Genomic DNA, 25,579 nt, shown 5'->3' with positions numbered 1-25,579 from the left:
CTCAGATCCGCAGTTTAAAAAACATAGATATATCCATATTTCTTTAATATTAAATAATTTACATAATCTGTTTTACGGAAGCCAAAGGCTATAAAAGCTAACAACATTGTTTAGGTTATATACTGTAAAGGCTTTATGAAAAACACAGAAAACATGTTAATAATAGGTTCCAAATGACATATGCAAATGAGTTAATTCAAATATTTACATGCTGGATTCAAAACGGATCTATGGTTTATTTGTGTCATGAGTGACTAAGTCAGCAGAATTCCTATAACTTTAGTACATGCTATTGTCTGGATTTAACAAGCACTACTACAGCTACCTGCTTTTTATCTTTACAGGGTTTAAAGCTGGCCTTACACTAGTAGAATTTCATTAAAATTGTTTGTTTTTGGAACATTCATTTGATTTGGGTCAAATCAATATTCATTTTTGACCGTAGTGATGAAAAAATTAATTTCAGCAGTAGGGAAAAATTTTTTTGAATGAACAAATTTCTAACAGTATATGTGAATTTGGTTTGGAAAATGTTTACCAAAAAAAATCTAAAAAAAACAAATTCAATTTTGAAGTACTTGTTGGCATTATAAAATGCTCTGACCATATTTTTTCATAACAGTGTATAGCCAGGTTAAAACTAAATAGACCTGTTTTTCATATGCCTTAAAGTGCAGCATTGAAAGTGTACATGTTAGAGCTGTTTGATAAGAGCAAAAAATACCCGCTGATCTCTTCCAAAATCTAACACGTTCCTGTGATAAGCTGACAATGGTTCACTGAAATTTCAAACACTGTGCTCAGTGAACTACAGAACAATCACCCATATTATAGAGATAAGACAGGGAGGGTTTTGTAGCCCCAACACACTTCCTGTTGTAGAGTGACAACTCTGTTCCTTCATTGGCATTTACTGGCAGGATCAGATGACTTTAATGGAAAAATAGGCCTGATTAAAGAAACCTAACCACATCTACGGACTGGTATGCTGCATTATATTACGTTTTAGTACTTGGGTTTAGATATGCTTTACAATCAGCATTGATAACAAGGTCCAACAGCAGAGAGCACTTACTCTTTTTTCCTGCTGCAGAATCACTTCATATACATTTCAAAGCTTGCTTACAAATTAAGAATGTTAATATCTTCACAAGGCCTAAATGATAACTGCTAGATGATGTAGTAATAGACGCTGCCAAATCATAATGAATCAACATATTTTTATATACATTCATATATATATATATATATATATATATTTACATAATATTTACCATTACTGTCAAATCCATGTGTGAACTCATGGCCTACAATTACTCCAATCGCTCCATAGCTGAGGGATCTGCCAAAGAAGAACATGTAAATATTATTAAGTACAAAAAAATCTCCAACATCCTCTCTTCTGATGAATAGCTCAGCTTTCCACTGCATCATTTATTTTCTTATCAGGAACCAGCTAGGATTCAGAATTTAATTATTCATTTTCACAATGTTGCCTGGGAATATCACAGATCAAAGATGAAATGGGATCATCGGCTGCCAGTTCTAATCATTTCCCGCTGGGAAAGTTGGCAAATGTCTGACACTGATGCATGCAAATTCAGTTTTCATTATATTTTCAGGTTGACGGTCAGTTTCCTCTTACCTTCACAGCAAACAGAGATCTTCAAAACTCTAACTATCCTGACAGTTTTGTCACTGTATTCTTTTTGCACTACATGAAATCACCATTTCATCTGAGATGTATAAAAGAAATACCATGTTCCTCTTTCTAGCTAATCACTAACCAAATACAAGCAGATTCCAAGAGTGATAAGATCTGCTTTCACTTTTTTTTCCCATTGCCAGGACCTATAGAACCTATTGTAATACCTTACAGATTTATCCCTAACTCAAACAACATTGCATTGTGACACACACGTTGTGAAAGGCTTTTAATTTTTTCCTAAAGCTGGCCATAGATGGACAGAAATTTGATCCATCTATGGGCAAGCTAGTGTACAGAAGGCGATCCTTTGAATGACTTCTGTATAACCAGCCTGTGGGAAAATGTTTACTTGATTAGTGCTTCTGGCTACAGCCAGAGGTACTGATGAGTGTATTCTGATGGCCTTGAAGCCTCCCCGCTATCACAATGTGATAGCTTCACAGGAGGGATTCCCCCAATCACCGCAAACTTGGGGATGGGGGGGAATCGATTGAATTTTTTTTGTTCAGCCCGCTGGTTAAATGAATAAAAATGCATCCTTTATGGCCGGTCTTAAGCCCTGCACACAAGATGAGAATATTGGACAAATTATCATCCTTTTTTTTGCATGCTAGTCTCATGTTGAAAGTGAAGAGGTTACTAAAGCTATGGAAATTCTTGTACATCAGAATAAAAATTCAGAAGCGATGTATTTGTATTGTATTTGCAGATGAAAACTGTACAGATTAAATGAAAATCATATCATCTGGTATCATACGAGAAACATTTTTGTGCTTGTCTCTTCGATGAATTTTGGACTAAAGCTGTGCACTAACGATCAGATTACCATATGATTGCTTTGAAAGAGGTATTTTTCATATGATTTTCTGACCGTGTGTACTGGGCTTAAGGTTAAAATAAAAGATAATGGTGAATAAACAATTACAAGGATTATATGTACATTATCATAGGCGATTCTCATACTGGTTGCAAATACTGGACTGTGTATGACAGTGTAAATGATTTTATTCATTTGAGGCAAAGAGACCTTATCAGTTCCCTAAACAAATCCAAATGGCAGGTTCCAGTAATAGAGGTAATATACTCAATTCTCTGGTGGTTGATGTCCTCTAACTTCTCTCTGTTCCAGTGCTGCTGCCTCCATCAGACTATTCAGCGTTCAACATTTTCGGGAGTGTCAGATTCCTGTGTCCCTTGCCATGCACTTTAGTTCTATCCTCTGACCCCTATGTCAATACAGGGCTCAAATGTAAAGGGGAAGTCAGAGAATGTAACTACAGAACAATGGAACAGCACATTGGAAACAAAGCACAATAGGGGGTACAGGCATTCAACACTCCAAGAAGTGTCAGATGAAAGTCTGAGAGGCTGCAGTGTTGTAATTAAAGCAAGGTATGGGGCCTTGCCTTTGGATTTGTTTGGGGAACTGATAGAGTCTTTTTAAAGTAATCGACAAACAATAGTAATACCTTGGATTACAGAAGTGAGTAGTGCATTATAATCGCCACCATGCTACCAGCCCATTGAACAATTTTAAAAGTGCTGGTCGAGTACTTCTGTGCTGTGTCCTGCAGTGTACCATTACAATGTGCTGGGTCATTGAAGTCCTCAAATCTGGGCAAAAAGACAGAAGCTAAAAGCATTCTAGGATATTCAAGCTGCATTATGGGGGGGGGGTTATTATCCTAATTAGAGATGAGCGAATTATTCAAAAATTCGATTCGGCTGATTCGCCGAATTTGAGGAAGAAATTCGATTCGATGCGAATTTATTCGCTACGAATTTAACTTATTAAAAGGGTTTCTAGGCTTCAGAGAGCCTTTAAATTAGTGCAGAACACTGTACCTTTAATTTAAATGCCCTTGGAGATGAGGAAGGAGAAGGAGAAGGATGAGAAGAAGGAGAAGGAGAAGGATGAGAAGAAGGAGAAGGATGAGAAGAAGGAGAAGGATGAGAAGAAGGAGAAGGATGAGAAGAAGGAGAACGATGAGAAGAAGGAGAAGGAGAAGGATGAGAAGAAGGAGAAGGATGAGAAGGATGAGAAGAAGGAGAAGGAGAAGGATGAGAAGAAGGAGAAGAATGAGAAGAAGGAGAAGGATGAGAAGTAGGATGAGAAGAAGGAGAAGGATGAGAAGAAGGATGAGAAGAAGGAGAAGGATGAGAAGAAGAAGGATGAGAAGAAGAAGAAGGATGAGAAGAAGGAGAAGGATGAGAAGAAGAAGAAGGATGAGAAGAAGAAGAAGGATGAGAAGAAGAAGAAGGATGAGAAGAAGGATGAGAAGAAGGAGAAGGATGAGAAGAAGAAGAAGGATGAGAAGAAGAAGAAGGATGAGAAGAAGGAGAATTCCAAGCCGGCAAAAAGTGTATCTGCAGAGCTCCGCTATAGATACACTTAGCAGAGCTCTGCAGATACACTTTTTGCCGGCTTGGAATTCTTCTTATTTTCATCCTACTTCTTCTTCTTCATCCTCATCCTCATCCTCAGAAGAAGAAGAGGATGAGGATGAGGATGAAGAGGAAGAAGAAGAAGAAGTAGGATGAAAATAAGAAGAATTCCAAGCCGGCAAAAAGTGTATCTGCAGAGCTCCTCTATTCTGCAGATACACTTAGAGGAGCTCTGCAGATACACTTTTTGCCGGCTTGGAATTCTTCTTATTTTCATCCTACTTCTTCTTCTTCTTCATCCTCATCCTCAGAAGAAGAAGAAGAGGATGAGGATGAGGATGAAGAAGAAGAAGAAGAAGTAGGATGAAAATAAGAAGAATTCCAAGCCGGCAAAAAGTGTATCTGCAGAGCTCCGCTAAGTGTATCTGCAGAGCTCCGCTATTTCTGACAGTTCTCTGACATTCACTCCATACAGCGGTTGAAACATTGTATCTATTTGTTTCCATAAATGGAAACAAATAGATACAATGTTTCAACCGCTGTATGGAGTGAATGTCAGAGAACTGTCAGAAATAGGCTATTTCTGACAGTTCTCTGACATTCACTCCATACAGCGGTTGAAACATTGTATCTATTTGTTTCCATTTATGGAAACAAATAGATACAATGTTTCAACCGCTGTATGGAGTGAATGTCAGAGAACTGTCAGAAATAGCCTATTTCTGACAATTCTCTGACATTCACTCCATACAGCGGTTGAAACATTGTATCTATTTGTTTCCATAAATGGAAACAAATAGATACAATGTTTCAACCGCTGTATGGAGTGAATGTCAGAAAACTGTCAGAAATAGCGGAGCTCCGCTATTTCTGACAGTTCTCTGACATTCACTCCATACAGCGGTTGAAACATTGTATCTATTTGTTTCCATTTATGGAAACAAATAGATACAATGTTTCAACCGCTGTATGGAGTGAATGTCAGAGAACTGTCAGAAATAGCCTATTTCTGACAGTTCTCTGACATTCACTCCATACAGCGGTTGAAACATTGTATCTATTTGTTTCCATTTATGATACAATGTTTCAACCGCTGTATGGAGTGAATGTCAGAGAACTGTCAGAAATAGCGGAGCTCTGCAGATACACTTAGCGGAGCTCTGCAGATACACTTTTTGCCGGCTTGGAATTCTTATTTTCATCCTACTTCTTCTTCTTCTTCTTCTTCATCCTCATCCTCTTCTTCTTCTTCTGAGGATGAGGCTGAGGATGAAGAAGAAGAAGAAGTAGGATGAAAATAAGAAGAATTCCAAACCGGCAAAAAGTGTATCTGCAGAGCTCCACTAAGTGTATCTGCAGAGCTCCTCTATTTCTGACAGTTCTCTGACATTCACATTTACAGCGGTTGAAACATTGTATCTATTTGTTTCCATAAATGGAAACAAATAGATACAATGTTTCAACCGCTGAGCTCTGCAGATACACTTAGCGGAGCTCTGCAGATACACTTAGCGGAGCTCTGCAGATACACTTTTTGCCGGCTTGGAATTCTTCTTATTTTCATCCTACTTCTTCTTCTTCTTCTTCTTCTTCTTCATCCTCATCCTCAGAAGAAGAAGAATGAAAAGAAGAAGAAGAAGAATGAAAAGAAGAATGAAAAGAAGAAGAAGAATGAAAAGAAGAAGAAGAAGAATGAAAAGAAGAATGAGATGAATGAAAAGATTCTTCTTCTTCTTTTCATTCTTCTTTTCATTCTTCTTCTTCTTTTCATTCTTCTTCTTTTCATTCTTCTCATTCTTCTTTTCATTCTTCTCATTCTTCTTCTCATTCTTCTTCTTCTTTTCATTCTTCTTTTCATTCTTCTCATTCTTCTTTTCATTCTTCTTTTCATTCTTCTTTTCATTCTTCTTCTCATTCTTCTTTTCATTCTTCTTCTTCTTTTCATTCTTCTTTTCATTCTTCTTCTTCTTCTTTTCATTCTTCTTCTTCTTTTCATTCTTCTTTTCATTCTTCTCATTCTTCTTCTCGTTCTTCTTTTCATTCTTCTTCTCATTCTTCTTTTCATTCTTCTTCTTCTTTTCATTCTTCTTCTTCTTTTCATTCTTCTTTTCATTCTTCTTCTCATTCTTCTTTTCATGAAGAAGAAAAGAAGAATGAGAAGAATGAAAAGAAGAATGAGAAGAAGAAGAATGAAAAGAAGAATGAGAAGAATGAAAAGAAGAATGAAAAGAAGAATGAGAAGAATGAAAAGAAGAATGAGAAGAATGAAAAGAAGAATGAAAAGAAGAAGAATGAAAAGAAGAAGAAGAATGAAAAGAAGAATGAAAAGAAGAAGAAGAAGAAGAAGAATGAAAAGAAGAAGAAGAAGAAGAATGAAAAGAAGAATGAAAAGAAGAAGAAGAATGAAAAGAAGAAGAAGAAGAATGAAAAGAAGAATGAAAAGAAGAAGAAGAATGAAAAGAAGAAGAAGAAGAATGAAAAGAAGAATGAGAAGAATGAAAAGATTCTTCTTCTTCTTCTTTTCATTCTTCTTTTCATTCTTCTTCTTCTTTTCATTCTTCTTCTTCTTTTCATTCTTCTTTTCATTCTTCTCATTCTTCTTTTCATTCTTCTCATTCTTCTTCTCATTCTTCTTTTCATTCTTCTTCTCATTCTTCTTTTCATTCTTCTTCTTCTTTTCATTCTTCTCATTCTTCTTTTCATTCTTCTTCTCATTCTTATTTTCATTCTTCTTCTTCTTTTCATTCTTCTTCTCATTCTTCTTTTCATGAAGAAGAAAAGAAGAATGAGAAGAATGAAAAGAAGAATAAAAGAAGAATGAAAAGAAGAAGAATGAAAAGAAGAATGAGAAGAAGAATGAAAAGAAGAATGAAAAGAAGAATGAGAAGAATGAAAAGAAGAATGAGAAGAATGAAAAGAAGAATGAAAAGAAGAAGAAGAAGAATGAAAAGAAGAAGAAGAATGAAAAGAAGAATGAAAATAAGAAGAAGAAGAATGAAAAGAAGAAGAAGAAGAATGAAAAGAAGAATGAAAAGAAGAAGAAGAATGAAAAGAAGAAGAAGAAGAATGAAAAGAAGAATGAGAAGAATGAAAAGAAGAAGAAGAAGAATGAAAAGAAGAATGAAAAGAAGAAGAAGAATGAAAAGAAGAATGAGAAGAATGAAAAGATTCTTCTTCTTCTTCTTTTCATTCTTCTTTTCATTCTTCTTCTTCTTTTCATTCTTCTTCTTCTTTTCATTCTTCTTTTCATTCTTCTCATTCTTCTTTTCATTCTTCTCATTCTTCTTCTCATTCTTCTTTTCATTCTTCTTCTCATTCTTCTTTTCATTCTACTTCTTCTTTTCATTCTTCTTTTCATTCTTCTCATTCTTCTTTTCATTCTTCTTTTCATTCTTCTTCTCATTCTTCTTTTCATTCTTCTTCTTCTTTTCATTCTTCTTTTCATGAAGAAGAAAAGAAGAATGAGAAGAATGAAAAGAAGAATGAAAAGAAGAATGAGAAGAAGAATGAAAAGAAGAATGAAAAGAAGAATGAAAAGAAGAATGAAAAGAAGAATGAGAAGAATGAAAAGAAGAATGAAAAGAAGAAGAAGAATGAAAAGAAGAATGAAAAGAAGAAGAAGAAGAAGAATGAAAAGAAGAAGAATGAAAAGAAGAATGAAAAGAAGAAGAAGAATGAAAAGAAGAAGAAGAAGAATGAAAAGAAGAATGAGAAGAATGAAAAGAAGAAGAAGAAGAATGAAAAGAAGAATGAAAAGAAGAAGAAGAAGAATGAAAAGAAGAATGAAAAGAAGAAGAAGAATGAAAAGAAGAAGAAGAAGAATGAAAAGAAGAATGAGAAGAATGAAAAGATTCTTCTTCTTCTTCTTTTCATTCTTCTTTTCATTCTTCTTCTTCTTTTCATTCTTCTTCTTTTCATTCTTCTCATTCTTCTTTTCATTCTTCTCATTCTTCTTCTCATTCTTCTTTTCATTCTTCTTCTCATTCTTCTTTTCATTCTTCTTCTTCTTTTCATTCTTCTTTTCATTCTTCTTTTCATTCTTCTTCTCATTCTTCTTTTCATGAAGAAGAAAAGAAGAATGAGAAGAATGAAAAGAAGAATGAAAAGAAGAAGAAGAATGAAAAGAAGAATGAGAAGAAGAATGAAAAGAAGAATGAAAAGAAGAATGAGAAGAATGAAAAGAAGAATGAAAAGAAGAAGTATTCCAGTACAGCAAAAAGTGTATCTGCAGAGAGCTCCGCTATTTCTGACAGTTCTCTGACAGTTCCTTCACATTTACAGCGGTTGAAACATTGTATCTGTTTCCGAATAAAAACATCTGTATCCTAAATGGAAACAAATAGATACAATGTTTCAACCGCTGTACATGTGAAGGAACTGTCAGAGAACTGTCAGAAATAGCGGAGCTCTCTGCAGGGACACTTTTGCCGGCTGATCGGGAAAAATCAGATTCACGCACCCGAAGTATGCTAATATTCGGATTCGACGCGAATCGAATTTTTCCTGAAATTCGAAACTAATTCCACTTCGCCTGGTTCGATTCGCTCATCTCTAATCCTAATCCATAAATCTACACCATTTAAATCAAAACTCTTTAAAGTATAACTAAAGGCAAAACATTTAGTTTTGGACAGAGTGGAGATGGGTTAGAACACCTATTTATGGCATTATTATAGCAGTCTGTGCCTCCATTAGGCAGATTCACCCTCTTTATTTGTCCTGTTTACCATTACCATTGAAGGTGAAAGTAAAATAAAATCCCAAATTTTGGGTTGTCCCCAGAGGAGTAATAGATGGGAACAGGGGTGGACTGACAGCTCATGGGGCCCCCGGGCCATTGCGTCCTCACCCACACTCAAACCACACCCAAAAAAGCCTGTGAAAGGTACCAGGGGCATCTCATGGGGCCCCCTACTGACCCCAGGCCCTCGGGCAGTGCCTAAATGGTCAGTCCGCCCCTGGATGGGAAATTGTCCAATGGGAACACTAGTTCTGAAGACCTGGGGGTACCCAAGGAATTCCCTAATTTGCAGGGATTTCCTATCACTTCCTGGTTTTGCTATGGGACAGGAAGTGGAGGTAAATCTCAACAGGGCACAGATGGCAAAAAATAAACTGACAGGGATTATAACCCTAACTTACTCCATCTAAAATGAAAAATATAGTTTTGCCTATAGTTTTACTTTAACTACAGAGGTAGTTAAAAGGGTCAGAACTGCAAAAGTAACATGGATGGAGTTAAATTGTAGTATAGTCTAAGCAATTGGTATTTTAGCATATAACAGAGATCACTTTCCTAGAGTTATCATTGAGAACAACTTCACTGACCAGATATTTTGATGTTTATATTACAGTATTTTTCATGTGACACAAGCACTTGTTTTCTAGTTGCTTCTAACATTTGTGAATGAAATAAGCAACGGTAGCCCACGTATATTTTCACATTACAGAATTCCTTTAAAGCAAAGCTATGCTTTGCCCTACTTTACTGTTGTCCCCCCAGCAGAACATACTTCCCTCTTCTTTTTCCCTTTAGCTACTGGGGGCAAATAGAGACAGACCTTTGTAAGCTCAGAGTTGCTCCAATCAGTGCTTACATGTGACTGTTGGCTCAAACTTCTCCATTGGATAGGGGGCTGGGCCAATCACCAAGCAACTGTGCTATCACATGGAGGCAGTCACATACTGCTCCATACCTTGAAGTACTCTTTGGCTCCAGGGGAATGACCAACAGCAGAAGAGAAAGCAAAAGGTAATTGTTAAAGGGTGACATAAAAGCAAATCAGCATGGGCAAAACTAATCTTTGCTTTAATCAAGTAGTAACTGAGCTTTCTTACTGGTTTATTTAGATCACTAGCAAAATATTTATTGTATTTAGAGCACTAGGAATAAATCTTTCCCAAAGTCCTTTTTTGGTGGCAGATGTAATTAATCTAGAACAATAAGCATACAAATGGGCTAGAGAAGCTCTAGGTTAGACTCAATGATTTAGGAGTGGAAGAGGAATGCACATAGGAGGGATGGAAGTGCTACTAAGAAAAGTGGACAAATAAGTATTTGCTTCTACAGAAAATATTGTTGTTACAATTGCTCTGCACTTCTCTTCTTCGATCACCATTAGTGTTAAGTCACCCATTCAGGGACTAAAATTTGGCCGGTTCAGCAGGGACCAGTTGAGTTTTGATCCATATGTGGCCCCTGAGGTTGTACAGAAATAGATCTACCAATCCACTTCTGTACAACCGCCCTGTCAGATTTTCCCCACTTGATCAACGCTGCAGGAACACTGATCAGTTTATTCTGATGGCAGAGAAGTCTCCCAGCTGTCAGAATACAATAGCTCAGTGTGAAGAATTTCCTCATCCACCACAAATGTGGGGATGGGGGAATCCGATCCATTTATTTCATTCAACCCGCTGGTTGAGTGAAAAAACTGACCCATCTATAGCCTGCCTTAGATGCACGCTCAATCTTAAAATCACACCACCTTGTAATCACCAATTATATGACCATTCACAGCAATAACGGTCCACTTTGCATGTTCAGACTGGTATACCTTTATACTATATTGATGGATACATTTTCTATTTTCTATTTCTCTGAAATGATGCTGAATCTTGCTACAGATGGGAAATACAAATTGTAGACATTTTAACAAAATGGAGATAAACACTGACATTTGACTTTTTTAAAGCTGTCAAATATATCATTGTGTGCTTTAATGGCATTTTCTGCTAGGATTGTAGAGTGTTCACGTTGACCTGAGCTGTTTAAAGTAAAGGTTATTATTGTTAATTTTTCATAAGGTCAAAACTAAAGAGGTCAACAATTATTTCAGGTACTTAGAGAAGCCTTTATACTTAATTGGGGAGTTAGAAAATTGGAACATTGGCAAACTGCCTTCATTAAGCCTTTTACAACAAAATAGCTATATATGAAAAATGCTAAAATAAGGAATATTAAACTCTAAGCTCCCTTTTATTAGAATGGAAAAGCAAGGCTTTGCACATTTTCAGGAACTATTAGACAAATAAATTGCACAATCAGAAAGGTTTTCTAAACACTGATATTTTGTAGAAAGGAATGATTATATTACTGAGGTGAAGGGGTTGATTTACTAAGGGAAAATTGGCTGTTGCACCTTTTTGCACTTTCTATGGGAATGTTTCCTTACTTAAGTGAATGAGGTGAAGCTTTGTTGGCTTCCATCATCCAATTGTGTGCAAGTAAAAATGTTTTTTTTGTTTCCTTGCAAGTGATTGGGTATGTATTGCAAAGTGAGTTTCAGCCACTTCATTGAGCTAAGAGTTCATCCCTTTCAGAGTGAACAGTCTATTTGACTTTAGTAAATCAACCCCATAATATTTCACCTCCTACTTTTCATGAAGTGGTACAAACACTGTGCTATAACTAACCTTTACCATTTCTTCTTTTTACCTGTAAGTCGTTTTATTGAAAGTAATACTAAAGCTTTTATCAAGAGAAGAGAGAAAAAGATATACATAGAAAAAAGGGAGGAGAGAAAGATCCTCACATAGTAGAAAAAATAGCGGGATTTTAAGGCACCCTTAAAATCTCGCTATTTTTTTTCTTCTATGTGAGGAGTTTTCTCTCCTCCTTTCTTTCCTTGTATGAGTTTACTGCTAGGAGAATGAACTTGGTTGTTTGGTGAGCAGCTCCTTTGAGTGACCTAGGAAGATGTCCTGAAATTACCATTGATGACCATGGCGATTGATTGAGTACTCTATGACCATTCAGCTCAAGGGTGTCATAAGAATTTGGTAAGTCTGCATCCTTATAACACTCTAGGTGATGGAAGTTGTGGACACCTTTGATTTATACTGCTGAGAAAGGTAGAGATTTATTTGTCTTGCACTCTCAAGGGAACTTTCTTTTTTTGGACACATTTCCTTTTTATCTTTTTGGATTGGATCTTTATGAACATTTGTTTACTTTTAAACACGTTTTATTTGGGTGATTGATATGTACACTAATTTTTTAGCATTGTAATTTCATATTTATATTTATTTTGAACTTTGGGTCATTTATAGCACAACACAGTGTTATCTTAAGTTGTTAATATTAGAAGAGATATCTTCTTTTTGTGTTTGCAGCTATAAGTTTAGCACTATTAGCACGTTTACACATTTCTTTATTATTAGAAGGTAGAATAACCAAAATGCTTGACTCCTACAGTTTTTCTGGATGAGGTTAGTGGAATGGAAAGTAGCCTCCCATCAGAGAGCAAAGGAAAGTAACCTCTTTGACTGCAGCTCCCTGACCAATGGAAGTTCTTGCATCTACTGCAATGACCCCAAGCTTTAGTGTCCCCCACATGAACAGCTTGGGTGAGGTCTTCCTGGATAAACAGCTTCTCACAGCTTTTGAACCCTCTGCTGCTGGCTGGACTCTGTTGTGCCTCTGTGGCCAGGACATTACTATTTTGGAGTGTCAGATGCTGGTGTAAGCAAATTTTCTGTTTTGTGATGGACTTAGATTAACCTGCCAAGGAGTATTTCAGTTTGCATTTTTGCAGTCGTGGATTGTTGCTGATGGCAAGCCATTTAAGTTGAATAAAACTTTTTTTGTGTAAGAAGCCTTTGTCATGCGATATCTCTGACCCCAAAGATCATACAACATATAGGTAAATTCCTGTTTTATTATGTTCCTGGAGCTCAACTTTGATATGTGTTTATTTGGCTCCAGCTGTAAACTTTATCTTTTCAGTATGCAATACCTCCGTATTGCTTCGCAGTACACAATAATTTATTTATTTAATATATTATTCTTTAACATGCATTACAATTGTTTTCTATTTGAAATATGTATCCTTGTTTAGCTTATCTTAATGATATATTTTGTCTTTACTTTTTCTTTCAACATACCGTGGATATTCTGTGCCCCAAAAAAAAGGTTTTTGAAGCTCTCCAGCTGGGAATCCTATATACACATAGGTAGAGACACATGAATAATTATAATAATTGATTTACTTATAGAAAGCATAATATCATAACATGCTGATGCAAACATAAATGCTGCCTTCCATTGATCAACCTATCAAACTCTCCACTACACCACTATGAATTATTCACTTTAAACAAGATATGTGCATAGCTGCAGTGTATCTTAATATCAGATCCTGCATCATGCGTTTTAACTTAAAAATGCCCTTGGTAACCAATTATATTATAGATTGCTTCTTATATTTATAGGCATCTATATTTTTCAACCACATCTTGACACTAATACAGCGAAGCAAGCATGTTAGAGAACAAGTGAAAGCAGTACTTACTAATCTGGTTTGTTGATGCACTGTAAAAAGCATTGACAGTGGTTGGGCTAGTATACCACCTGTAAGCAAAAAATAATCATTTAGATCAAGCAGCAGTTTCAGGGCATGTTTGCTGTCCTTATGTTCAGAAGACCAATAACAGATCTGAAAAGGCACCTTTCACAAAACATTCCGATTGGGTCTGCCGGTACGTTTTTCAGGTGGGCCCAATCAAAACTGCTATTCTCCTCTATGGAGCAGTGAGTGTAAATGGATATTTCTCCGTTTGCACCCGCCTACATCTTATCTTATTGGATCCATCCAGTGGATCGGATCAGAAGGCAGTCAGGTATAAATGGATAGGCGGTCCGTTTACGTGTGACCGCCTATAAAGAAAAGGGGACTGTGTCCATGTCTGCTCTGAATAAGCAGAGTGGTCAAGGACTTGTCATCCACCTACTCAGCTGTCTTGCCTGTGTGAAATGGGCCTAAGATAGACCAAGATAATACAGACTGCATTGCATTTACAGCGTATATAGTCTATTGCTTTATACATTCTTGGTGCCAAACAATAAAAATATGATTCATTATTTATTATTATTATTATTATTATTATTATTAGTATCATCAATAATATTATTAATTATCAGTAGTAATTAGTATTACTTATTATTAACAATATTATTTCATAAATTCTTGTTGTCAAATTAATAGAAATAATAGAAACGCATTGACAGAGAGAAACAAGGAGGCAGTTTAGAGCAGTGACTGCACCTTGTTAAACATTCTTCTCCAACTGTGTAGACTATCCATCTAGTGTTTATTTAAAGTATAGGAATAAATTAATATTAAATGTATAGCATTCTGCTTGATACAGTCGGTAAGCTTAGAGTGTATCTTAAGCCAGAAAATGTAGGAAGCATTAGAAAAGTGTTCTTAGATTGTAAGCGCTAACAAGCAGGGCCCTCTGTTTCCTCTTGTATCAAATTACCGTATTTTTCGCTCCATAAGATGCACCTGACCATAAGACGCACCTAGGTTTTAGAGGCAGAAAACAGGAAAAAAATATTCTAAACCAATGGACTGCAGACATAGTACAGGAGATGACCAGAAACTGCGGACATAGTACAGGAGATGACCAGAGACTGCGGACATAGTACAGGAGATGACCAGAGACTGCGGACATAGTACAGGAGATGACCAGAGACTGCGGACACAGTACAGGAGATGACCAGAGACTGCGGACATAGTACAGGAGATGACCAGAGACTGCGGACATAGTACAGGAGATGACCAGAGACTGCGGACATAGTACAGGAGATGACCAGAAACTGCGGACAGCACAGGAGATGACCAGAGACTGCGGACAGCACAGGAGATGACCAGAGACTGCGAACAGTACAGGAGATGACCAGAGACTGCGGACAGTACAGAAGATGACTGCTGACCTTTGGGGAGGGGGGGAGCGATAACCTGAATTTGACAGGTACCCGCTCTTACTTCCGCGGAGTTGTTCTTTGGTTAGTGTCCACTCTGTAGTGGGACCTTACCTTTTCCTCTATCCAGCGCCACGCTGTCTTCCTGGCTTCTGTAGTGCGGCGCTCGACTTGACAGCCGGGTGTCCAGTGCGCATGAGCGAGAAACGCTGCGCTTTGTGATTGGTCCGGCGGCTTCTGGGACCTGTCATGTGTCCCAGGTGCCGCCTTACCATTCACAAAGCGCACCGCTTCTCGCGCATTCGCACTGGGCGCCCACACTACAGAAGCCGGGAAGACAGCGCGGCGCTGGATAGAGGAACAGGTAAGGTCCCGCTGCAGAGCTGAGCGGCCGGCCCTGTATTCTGACACGGCGGCGGTGGAAATACTGGACCGGTCACTCCATATTCGCTCCATAAGACGCACTGACATTTTCCCCCCTTTTTTTGGGGGAAAAAAGTGCATCTTATGGAGCGAAAAATACGGTATATTGTAAGTGTAATGTCTACCTTCATTTTGTAAAGCGCTGCTCAAACTGTTGGCGCTAGATAAATCCTGTATAATAATAATAAAAAGGGTTAGAACCCCTTTATGGTTTGTATTGTTGTCTGTGTCTCCTTCAACCTCTCTATTTGGTCTGCTGACCACTGTCACCAAGACACAAAGCAATGAAAAAATCGAAAATTTGATAGATGCCATCTTAACCTCCCTAGCGGTCTGATTATGTCCATATTTCTGTGCTCAAAGCGGTACATTTTTTTGCATGGAAATATGTAGTTTTTTTATTGTAGGCCTGTAATTTTTAGGAATAACTCACTGAAATCTGTCCGAACAAGAGTCTAGTAAACATCCCGGGTAGGATAAAACTTGAAACACGAAATCATAAATTATAATTTAATAAATAATCATAAAAAATAATAATATAATAATAAATTTAATTCAATAATATAATCAAACCAAAAATACTGAAATTTGAAATATAGCGCCAAATTCGCACATCACTGAGCAAAGTCGCAAAATTGTTTTCAGTGTCTGATATCGAATTTCCCCACAGATTATTATCACTCAATTCTGCAAGTGGTTCTAATTTACTATCGCTGTTTTCTAGCTGGTCTAAAATCGCTTTTGACCTAAAGGGACACTTTTTGGACACTATTGCCGTTTCTCAGTTTTCCAGGCAGAAAGAACAGTAAAAATGCAGGCAGGGCACAGGACAAAGCACTCGGGACAAAATGTATGTGAAATGGTTTGATACAGTAATGTTTTACTATGTGATTTTAGTGAATGTCACTTTTTGTCATTTTCAAAATTTTCCGCCGTTCCGTCCCCCGTACGTCCCGACACTCGGAAATGGGAAATTATCCAGTCTGTCCAGTAAGTTTGTTGTTTTCAAAAGAACAAGCTCTCTTGCAGATGAAACAGTTACAGGGAGGAGAAAAAACATTCAACCCTGATGGAGTGCTTACAATGGTCAGCTTTTAGTTATTTATGTAAAACCTTTATCCCAAAAAGAAAAAAAACAGTTGCTGTAACTGCTTATAAAGTGTGAGCTGGAGTTTGGCTTCAATTTGTTACCAGGTGATAATGGGGAAAAAAGCCTAAAAAAGAAAACTAACGTAGATACCACATCTAATACTTGGTAAACTGCAATATATTACATTTTTGGTTTGGGGTTTAATACCACTTTAAATATTAATTTCAGTGTGTGGGTCTGAATCTTTTTTTCAATTCAAATATAGTAATACATGTGTGGCAGCGCATTTTAAGGTAAGTCCTTCATAATGTGCTAGTATGCGATGCATATTAGCACATTATGACACATTATGACACAACCTTGCAGGGGATTTTTTTTATATTTGATTTTTACCTGCAGTTTACATACGCTTTAAGAGAAAACTATATCTGAAAATGCACTTTTTACTTTTTGTTACGCAAAATATGTAGCACAACATTTTAAATGGAAGGCCATAGATCTACTTTAAGCAGCAGACATTAGTAGCATTCATTATGGAAATGAGGGTTCTGAATACTGTGAATAAGAAAATGATTTACAGAATGGGGTGATTATATTTTATTACCTCTGAATGTTTTTAAATAAACCAGCCACTGCAGTTAAAGTGATATTAAAGAGAAAAGTGTGTGTGTGGTTTTTTTTTTAATTCTCTCAGTACCTTGTTCCTGCAGCACTGTAGTGTGGTCATGTGATATTTCCATGTTCCTTGGCATCTGCAAGGAAGGATCCTTTGGAGGGGCTTCTGTTACTACAGTGTGAGTCTGTCTGCACAGCCCTGATTGGTGCTCTGCCAGTCACATGACAGTTTCAGAGGAGCAGGTCAAATTAAATTATAAATATCAAAAAACTGTTTAATAGCTCCCGATATATCTATCAGTCAAAGATGATTGACCCTAGCTCTCATTTTGTTCAGATCTGCACCCAAGGCTCTTTTTAACTTTACATGTATTAGCAATTACATATGATATATTTAATACTGATGTATATGAAAACAAAGCTTTTTTGTGAGTTTCTAAGTGAGTATAATCAATTAGAATATTATATCCCATCCCCATAGTGTTTAGCAGAGGACATGGAGGAGGAAGGAGGCAGGAGAGTGTCATTTACCACTGTGTGTACAACCACATACATGAGTCTATAGTCAAGTGTGCTGCGCAGATAAGAAAAAGGAAGAAATGAAGAGGTTAGAAAGGAACTGAAATTGAGCATGCTCAGTAGAGGACACCAGCTGGTCTATACAATCCTATCTACAGTGGGGACACAGAGAAGATGGGAGAGACAGCTGCAGGCAGGATCAACCAGATATATTTCACTCTACACAAAATAAATGCTTTAGTGGCTTTGTAAGTATGCATACTCTGTTATATAGCATGAGAGTTTTTCAAAGTCTAGGTTTAACCACTTGTTTATCGCCCCATGTCAGAAGCAGTGCTACAGGGCGGCTGCACTGTGCAAAATCACATACTATAAATAGATGTGATTTTGCATTTCCGGGAAGGGGCTGCACACGTGCCGCTCTATCCGCACTGTCAATGGCTGCCAAAGACCCTTCGGGTCTGGTATGGATTATGAGGGGAACCCCATGCCCAAAATCCATACCAGACCCTTATCTGAGCATGCAGCCTGGCAGGTCTGAAAAGGGGGGGAGTAAGCTCCCCCCCTCCTGAACTGTACTAGGTTACATGCCTTCAACATGGGGGGGTGCTTTGGGGCAGGGGGAGCTGCTTGACAAGAGCCTTTTCCCCACAACTGTAGCCGGTGCTTGTGAGGGCCTGTGGACAGGGGGCTTATCTGAATCTGGAACGTCCCAACCCCCCATTTGAATGAGTATGGGGTACCACTACTCATTCACAAAAAAAAAGTGTAATGTAAAAAATGAAAGAAGACACCCTTTGACAAGTCCCTTATTACAAACAAAAATTTAAAAAATGTCCCCTGAAGTAGACTCAACATCAGTAATGATGCTGCCCCCACCACCGACCTGAAAAAAGAAAAAAAAATGCCCCTCTTGCCGTCTGACAGCTGCACTGGTATGACAGTTATTAAATACTGTGATGACGTCACAAGGGGCGGGGTCACCCTGCCCCCTTGTGACATCTTCATGCGCTGTGATTGCCCAAAAGCATTGCACCTGACCTGTGGTCAGGTGCATTGCTTTGACCAATGACAATGCACTGTCAGGGCACAGTGCATTGTGGGGTGTGGCGGGTGCCTGCTGAGCGCCCTTACCATTTGTGTGTTCGCTGAACACACGAATGGCCAATGTTCAAGTCGAACATATGTCATAACTTATAACATCATGCCCAACACTACCACGGAGGAGTATTCTATAGAAGAAAGCAGAGGCTGAGTTGAGTCTGTTGGATCTTTGTTTGGCAGAATTTTGAGCTGCTACTAATTTAAAGGGTGTTTAATTACCATACAAGGTGAAAAGAAGAATCATAGAAAATGGAGACAGTGTGGTTATCACCCCATAAAGGAGCAGGTGCACATTAGACCTGTAACCAGTTGCCCTCCAGAAGATTTACCCACCTTCATGATCAGGCCATTTGTTTGCTTTGATAATTTAACTGACAATTGCTTGGTCACGCAACACTGTACACAAATGAATTTATATACGGTATTTTTCGCTCCATAAGACACACCTGACCATAAGACGCACCTAGGTTTTAGAGGAGAAAAACAAGAAAAAAATATTCTGAACCAATGGACTACAGACATAGTACAGGAAATGGCCAGAGACTGCGGACATAGTACAGGAGATGACCAGAGACTGCAGACACAGTACAGGAGATGACCAGAGACTGCGGACATAGTACAGGAGATGACCAGAGACTGCGGACATAGTACAGGAGATGACCAGAGACTGCGGACACAGTACAGGAGATGACCAGAGACTGCGGACATAGTACAAGAGATGACCAGAGACTGCGGACATAGTACAGGAGATGACCAGAGACTGCGGACACAGTACAGGGGATGACCAGAGACTGCGGACACAGTACAGGGGATGACCAGAGACTGCAGACTTAGTACAAGAAGTGACCAGAGACTGCGGACATAGCACAGGAGATCACCAGAGACTGAGGACATTGTACAGGAGATGACCAGAGACTGTGGACACAGTACAGGAGATGACAAGAGACTGCGGACATAGTACAGTAGATGACCAGAGACTGCGGACGTAGTACAGGAGATGACCAGAGACTGCAGACTTAGTACAGGAAGTGACCAGAGACTGCGGACACAGTACAGGAGATGACCAGAGCCTGCGGACATACTACAGGAGATGACCAGAGACTGCAGACATAGTACAGGGGATGACCAGAGACTGCAGACATAGTACAGGAGATAACCAGAGACTGAGGACATTGTACAGGAGATGAAAAGAGACTGCGGACATAGTACAGGAGATGACCAGAGACTGCGGACACAGTACAGAAGATGACCAGAGACTGCGGACACAGTACAGGTGATGACCAGAGACTGCGGACATAGTACAAGAGATGACCAGAGACTGCGGACACAGTACAGGAGATGACCAGAGACTGCGGACATAGTACAGGAGATGACCAGAGACTGCGGACACAGTACAGGGGATGACCAGAGACTGCAGACTTAGTACTGGAAGTGACCAGAGACTGCGGACATTGTACAGGAGATGACCAGAGACTGTGGACACAGTACAGGAGATGACAAGAGACTGCGGACATAGTACAGTAGATGACCAGAGACTGCGGACGTAGTACAGGAGATGACCAGAGACTGCAGACTTAGTAAAGGAAGTGACCAGAGACTGCGGACACAGTACAGGAGATGACCAGAGCCCGCGGACATACTACAGGAGATGACCAGAGACTGCAGACATAGTACAGGGGATGACCAGAGACTGCAGACATAGTACAGGAGATAACCAGAGACTGAGGACATTGTACAGGAGATGAAAAGAGACTGCGGATATAGTACAGTAGATGACCAGAGACTGCGGACGTAGTACAGGGGATGGCCAGAGCCTGCGGACACAGGCGGGGATGTACGGGGATGACCAGAGTCTGCGGACATACTACAGGAGATGACCAGAGACTGTGGACACAGTACAAGGGGTGACCAGAGCCTGCGGACACAGTACAGGGGATGACCAGAGACTGCGGACACAGTACAGGGGATGACCAGAGACTGCAGACACAGTACAGGAGATGACCAGAGACTGCAGACATAGTACAGGGGATGACCAGAGACTGCAGAGAGTACAGGAGATGACCAGAGACTGCAGACAGTATAGGGGATGACCAGAGACTGCAGACAGTACAGGAGATGACCAAGAGACTGCAGACAGTACAGGGGATGACCAAGAGACTGCAGACAGTACAGGGGATGACCAGAGACTGCGGACCTTTAGGTAGGGAGGGGGAGTGGGTACCTGAATTTCACAGGTACCCGCTCCCACTTCTGCGGCTTTGTCCTCCCTTTACTGTGGGCACCTGGCTGTGACAGCCGGGTGCCCACTGCACATGCACAAGAAGCGCTGCACTTTGTGAATGGCCCAGCGTCTTCTGGGACCTGTTACGTGTCACAGAAGATGCCGGACCATTCACAAAGTGCAGCCCTTCTCGCGCATGCGCAGTGGGCACCCGGCTGTCACAGATACCGGCGCGGGAAGGCTGCGCAGCGCTGGACCGGACCAGGGAACAGGTAAGGTCTTGCATCAGAGAACAGCTGAGCGGCCGGCTCGGTATTCTGACATGGTGGCGGCGGAAATACCGGACCGGCCGCTTTATATTCGCTCCATAAGACGCACTGACATTTTCCCCCCTTTTTTGGGGGGAAAAAGTGCATCTTATGGAGCGAAAAATACGGAACTTTTTTCACACAAATAGAGCTTTCTTTTGGTGGTATTTGAACACCACTGGGTTGTTTATTTTTTGCACTATAAACAAGAATAGACTGAAATTATTTCTAACTATATCTGATGTGTGCAATATGTGCTGTTTTACTAGGGAATGTAACAGTTTTTGTCTCCCTGCGTTGCACATCCCCGCTGTCAGTTGAGAGATCTGTGTTGTTTACCAACACAGATCTCTCTCCTGTCACAAGCTCCAACCATCGGCGGGTCATTGTCCGGGGCCCGCTGATGAGCATGTCAGAGAGTCAATGAAAGCGCAAACTCATGTATGTATACATGGTTTTGCACAGCCGGCCCGCAGTGTAGCAGTAAAGCTACGGTGCGCGGTCAGCAAGTGGGTAAAAGAGATTTTGAGTCAATTAGGTGAGTGCACTATTCAGAGATGAATGCGCTATGAGCACAAAGGGTGAAGCACTTTGGTGAAATCGTGTTTACAGCATGGTCACTTTTTCAAGAGCATGGGGGTTGGACTTATTGCTATTTTGCATGAAATGGCACGTAATAAATATATTTTATTGTATTATTGATATGCTCAATCACGGTTTTTACGTTTGTGGAAACTGTAAAGATTAGTCACATTTAGTTTACAGCACACAGCATAATGTTTGCTTGTTTTATGTTTAACATTTATTTATACCGATATACAGTATGTATACAGCAGTGCTGCACTTTATGAAGTGATGACCTAAGATGAATGTTGCAGTGGACACAATAGACCTATATATCTGGTCATATACAAGGAGAACCTAGGGATTATATATTTCAATCTCTATCAACAGGCTAGACCATAAAATAGTAGCCAGTTCTACAGCTAATTTAGCAATGCTTTACAGAAATTGAATTGGATTAATGACACTGAAGTACTAAGAAGATTTATTTAATGTAATTAATTTGACCAAACATTAGTGTCAATGGATTTTTAGATATCCACAGACGAATCTTACTGGATGAAAATGAGTGAGTAAAAAATGGATAGTCTGGAGGGATTTGATACAAGCCGGTACAAAGAATAACTTTGTTTTCCATTTTTTTTATTATGTTAGCCAGTGATCTGTAGCATCACTTGTGAACAGTCACATGTAATACCTCTAGTCCAAAATACCAAAAAACAAAACCATAAATGTAACATATTTAATTTATTTAAGGTCCTAAATTCTTCTTTCAGGCTTTATTTTCATCTGGTGATCCTGCAAGTAACACACTTCCTCTGCTAGGGTGCCAATGCTTATTCGCTATAGTGTATCTATGAAGAAGCAGTGTTGTCACCCTTGTCTGCTTGCTCCTGACTTAGACTACACAACACTTCCTCCTCCCCCAGCTTTATAACAAAGAGGGGGGTCCGTAGCCCACAAAGATAACCTGGGCTAAGCTGATAAGACTCCTTTGAATTTTAGTGCAATAGAGGCACTGTGTTGTCAGAAAAGTATGAAGTCAGTGGATTTTTGGAAGGGTCAACAAGTATTTTTTGCAATTATCAAACAGGTGTTCACAAGCTTAAAGCCATATATTGCATTTACTGGAGAAATTTGTCCCATCCTGTAACCGCTATGTTTGGTCTACTTACGCACAGGCTGGGGAGGAAGGATTATTTATGGTGAATGATTATAAGAGAACCTAAAGGCTGTTAGAATCAATATTTCAGCTAACAAGTTCAGATCTGAATTGGATATATAAAGGAACAGTAGAAAATCCATTTACAATGATTTATTGGCAGGAGAAACAAAACTAAAAAAAAAACCGACTGAAAACCAAATAATGTCACTTACTCTTTTTTGGGAACTTCTTTTCTTAGCCAGTAGAAATCAGATTGTGCTAGAAAGTGCAAAGTTTGTAGGGCATTTCCAAAGTAGTCTGACTCTGAAAATTTCAACTGCATGAAAAAAAGTATAAAGGTACTCACAAATGGAAAAAATATATATTTATAATATATACTGTATATACAGTATATATACACACATATATTATGTATAACATCTGCAAGAAAATAACACTTTCCAGGTGAGTAAAAGGTAATTTGAGGGTTGTATACCTGACCAAAGTTTAAAGGCAATCTGATCAATAATGGTGATTTAAAAAATGGAAGTTTATCTTTCAAAACACTATGGTGTGATGATTTACTAAAGGCAGATAGTGAACTCAGAGGAGGCTCTCTTAGGCTCCTATGCAGAACTGAGCAATGTTGTTTTTTGAGGTCCCAGGTCTAATCCAGGCATAACCATTCCAATGTGCACTACGATTCGGGTCTGGCAGCAGGTGACTACATTTTTAGAGGAACCTGATACAATTTTCCCTCATACACCGTTATGGGGTAACACTACTCTCCTACATCTCCAGTCGATTCCAGATCCAATTGTGTGAGCGAGACATGGTATCACGACTCTAAAACATGTTATCCCCAATGGATCCCTCCTAATGTTTAATACCATAAAATCAGAATTCCAACTTCCTAACCATATGTTTTTCAAGTACATTCATTTGTGCCAGGCAATTAGAGCACAATTTCCCACCATGGTTACTTTGGCGTCTCATTCAGTAGAATGCTTCTTGACTTATAAAAATGTGGACCGAATAGTCTCCTTACTTTACCTGAGAATTGCTGGGAAGGAGACAATTAAAGTTACCCAATTGTATCGTACCTGGCAGAATGATCTCCCTGGCCTTACTGCAGATGATTGGAGGATAGATGTACAACAATTTATACAACTGATGATATCGACCAAAGACAGATTTATCCAACTTAAATTCTTACACCATGCATATTATACCCTGCAGAGGCTATCTCTCATTTACCCTACAGTTAACAAATATTGTACCTTGTGCATGTCAGAGGTGGGCACTTTCCCACTCATGATTTGGTCCTGCTCTAAACTACAATCCAACTGGCAGGAAAAGTTGGCGGATCTTAATACTATCCTAGATCTTTGTCTACCCTTAGACCCGTTTTTTTTTCTTGTTGGTTATGGGAGTTCAGTTGGATTTTTCCTTCCACCAAAAGTGCTTCCTTTTTTATGCAGCATTCTATGTGCGAAAGCTTATATTGACCAAGTGGAAGTCCTCTGAGCCACCCATGATTCAGCAGTGGAGAACTATGGTGAACCAGGTGCTTCCTCTGTACAAATTGATCTATATGGGTCACAATTGCCCTAAAAAATTCAATAAGATCTGGGGTCCTTGGGTGGAGGTGAGGAGCTTGTCTTTATGATGCTAAACGTCTACTCTCCTGCCCCCTCTTCCCTATTTCATGAATGGTATTTCTAGCTCTGCGTGAGGATCTTGGTAAAAAAAAGGGTGCACTGTACTTGGGATCTCTGCCTCTCTGCAAGTGTTTTTTGCCCTTGTTTACTTTTTTTTTTGGTTGCCCCCTTGCTCCTCCTTTCTGCTGACCCCTTTTTTAGGATATTGTTTTACTGATTCATCTTCCTCCCCACTCCTCCCTTTCCCCATCCCCTCTTTCTCCCTCCTTCTTTCCCCTCTTCTCCCCTCCCCTCCTCTATCCGAAGGGTTGAATTAAGAGTGTTTGTTTTCCTTGTTGTGCACCTACGTTTTATGAGGTTATACTGCTCCTTGTCCTGGACTATTCTGCTGCCTCAATTGCCATATCAGAGAAATATCTATGCCCTCAGTTGCATATGCTGCTTTTTATGTACCGTATCACTTTTATGTATCTTTTGTACTATATACCAACCTTTTTTAGTTTTGTATTGTTTTCTACTTTTATGCAAAATAAAAATATATCTGTTAAAAAAAAAGGCAGATAGGCTGTTTACGTTTCAAAGAAAGTTGCACTTTGGAAGGGAATTTGCCTCTGTGCTTAGTGAATGAGGTGAAGTTTCACATTGCAAAGAATACTCAATCATATGCAAGGAAAATAACAAGAATAACATTTTTGATTGCCCATGATTGGATGTTGAAAATGAGCAGTGTTTCACCTCATTCACTAAGCACTGTGGAAATTTCCCTTGCAAAATGGAACTTCTCTTGTAAAGTGAACAGTGTAGTTGCATTTTAGTAAATCAACCCTTATAATTCCTAAGATTAGGATAATTATAATACAGTTAAACAAAAAAGTAGAAATTGGAGCTTAATTTTAATATCTAGGATCCATTAATTCCAATCTAAAATGACAAAAAGGATGATTTTTTTTATTTATTTTAAAACATTAAAGCCCATTTAAAATAAGTAGAGCTTAGAGCAAGCAAAAGGGTAAGTATGCTTTCGTCAAAATACACACTAATACCTTATAATTTTATATGTTGCGATCTTTTATCTGGCAAATGAAAAGATGTAATTAAAACACATATCAACCCTCCTGCTTAACCACTT

General features: G+C 38.9%; 1 protein-coding gene across 1 annotated transcript in view; it reads right to left on the bottom strand.

Annotated features, from left to right (window-relative positions):
* PHEX (phosphate regulating endopeptidase X-linked) overlaps positions 1-25,579 on the bottom strand; it is a 287,172-nt gene that overhangs the window by 18,819 nt on the left and 242,774 nt on the right. The window contains exons 14-17 of the mRNA XM_089656062.1: positions 23,023-23,126; positions 13,387-13,445; positions 12,980-13,034; positions 1,275-1,342 (exon numbers count right to left, since the gene is read on the bottom strand). Coding sequence (XP_089512188.1) covers positions 1,275-1,342; positions 12,980-13,034; positions 13,387-13,445; positions 23,023-23,126 — 286 coding nt within the window. The remainder of the gene's footprint in view (positions 1-1,274; positions 1,343-12,979; positions 13,035-13,386; positions 13,446-23,022; positions 23,127-25,579) is intronic.

The sequence above is a fragment of the Staurois parvus genome, unplaced genomic scaffold, assembly GCF_062004578.1.
Source record: "Staurois parvus isolate SC_StPar_1 unplaced genomic scaffold, SC_StPar_1.0 ptg000884l, whole genome shotgun sequence".
In the NCBI taxonomy this organism is placed as follows: Eukaryota; Metazoa; Chordata; class Amphibia; order Anura; family Ranidae; genus Staurois; species Staurois parvus.
The sequence above is the reverse complement of the archived record's forward strand: the minus strand, read 5'-3'. Positions and strand labels throughout refer to the sequence as shown.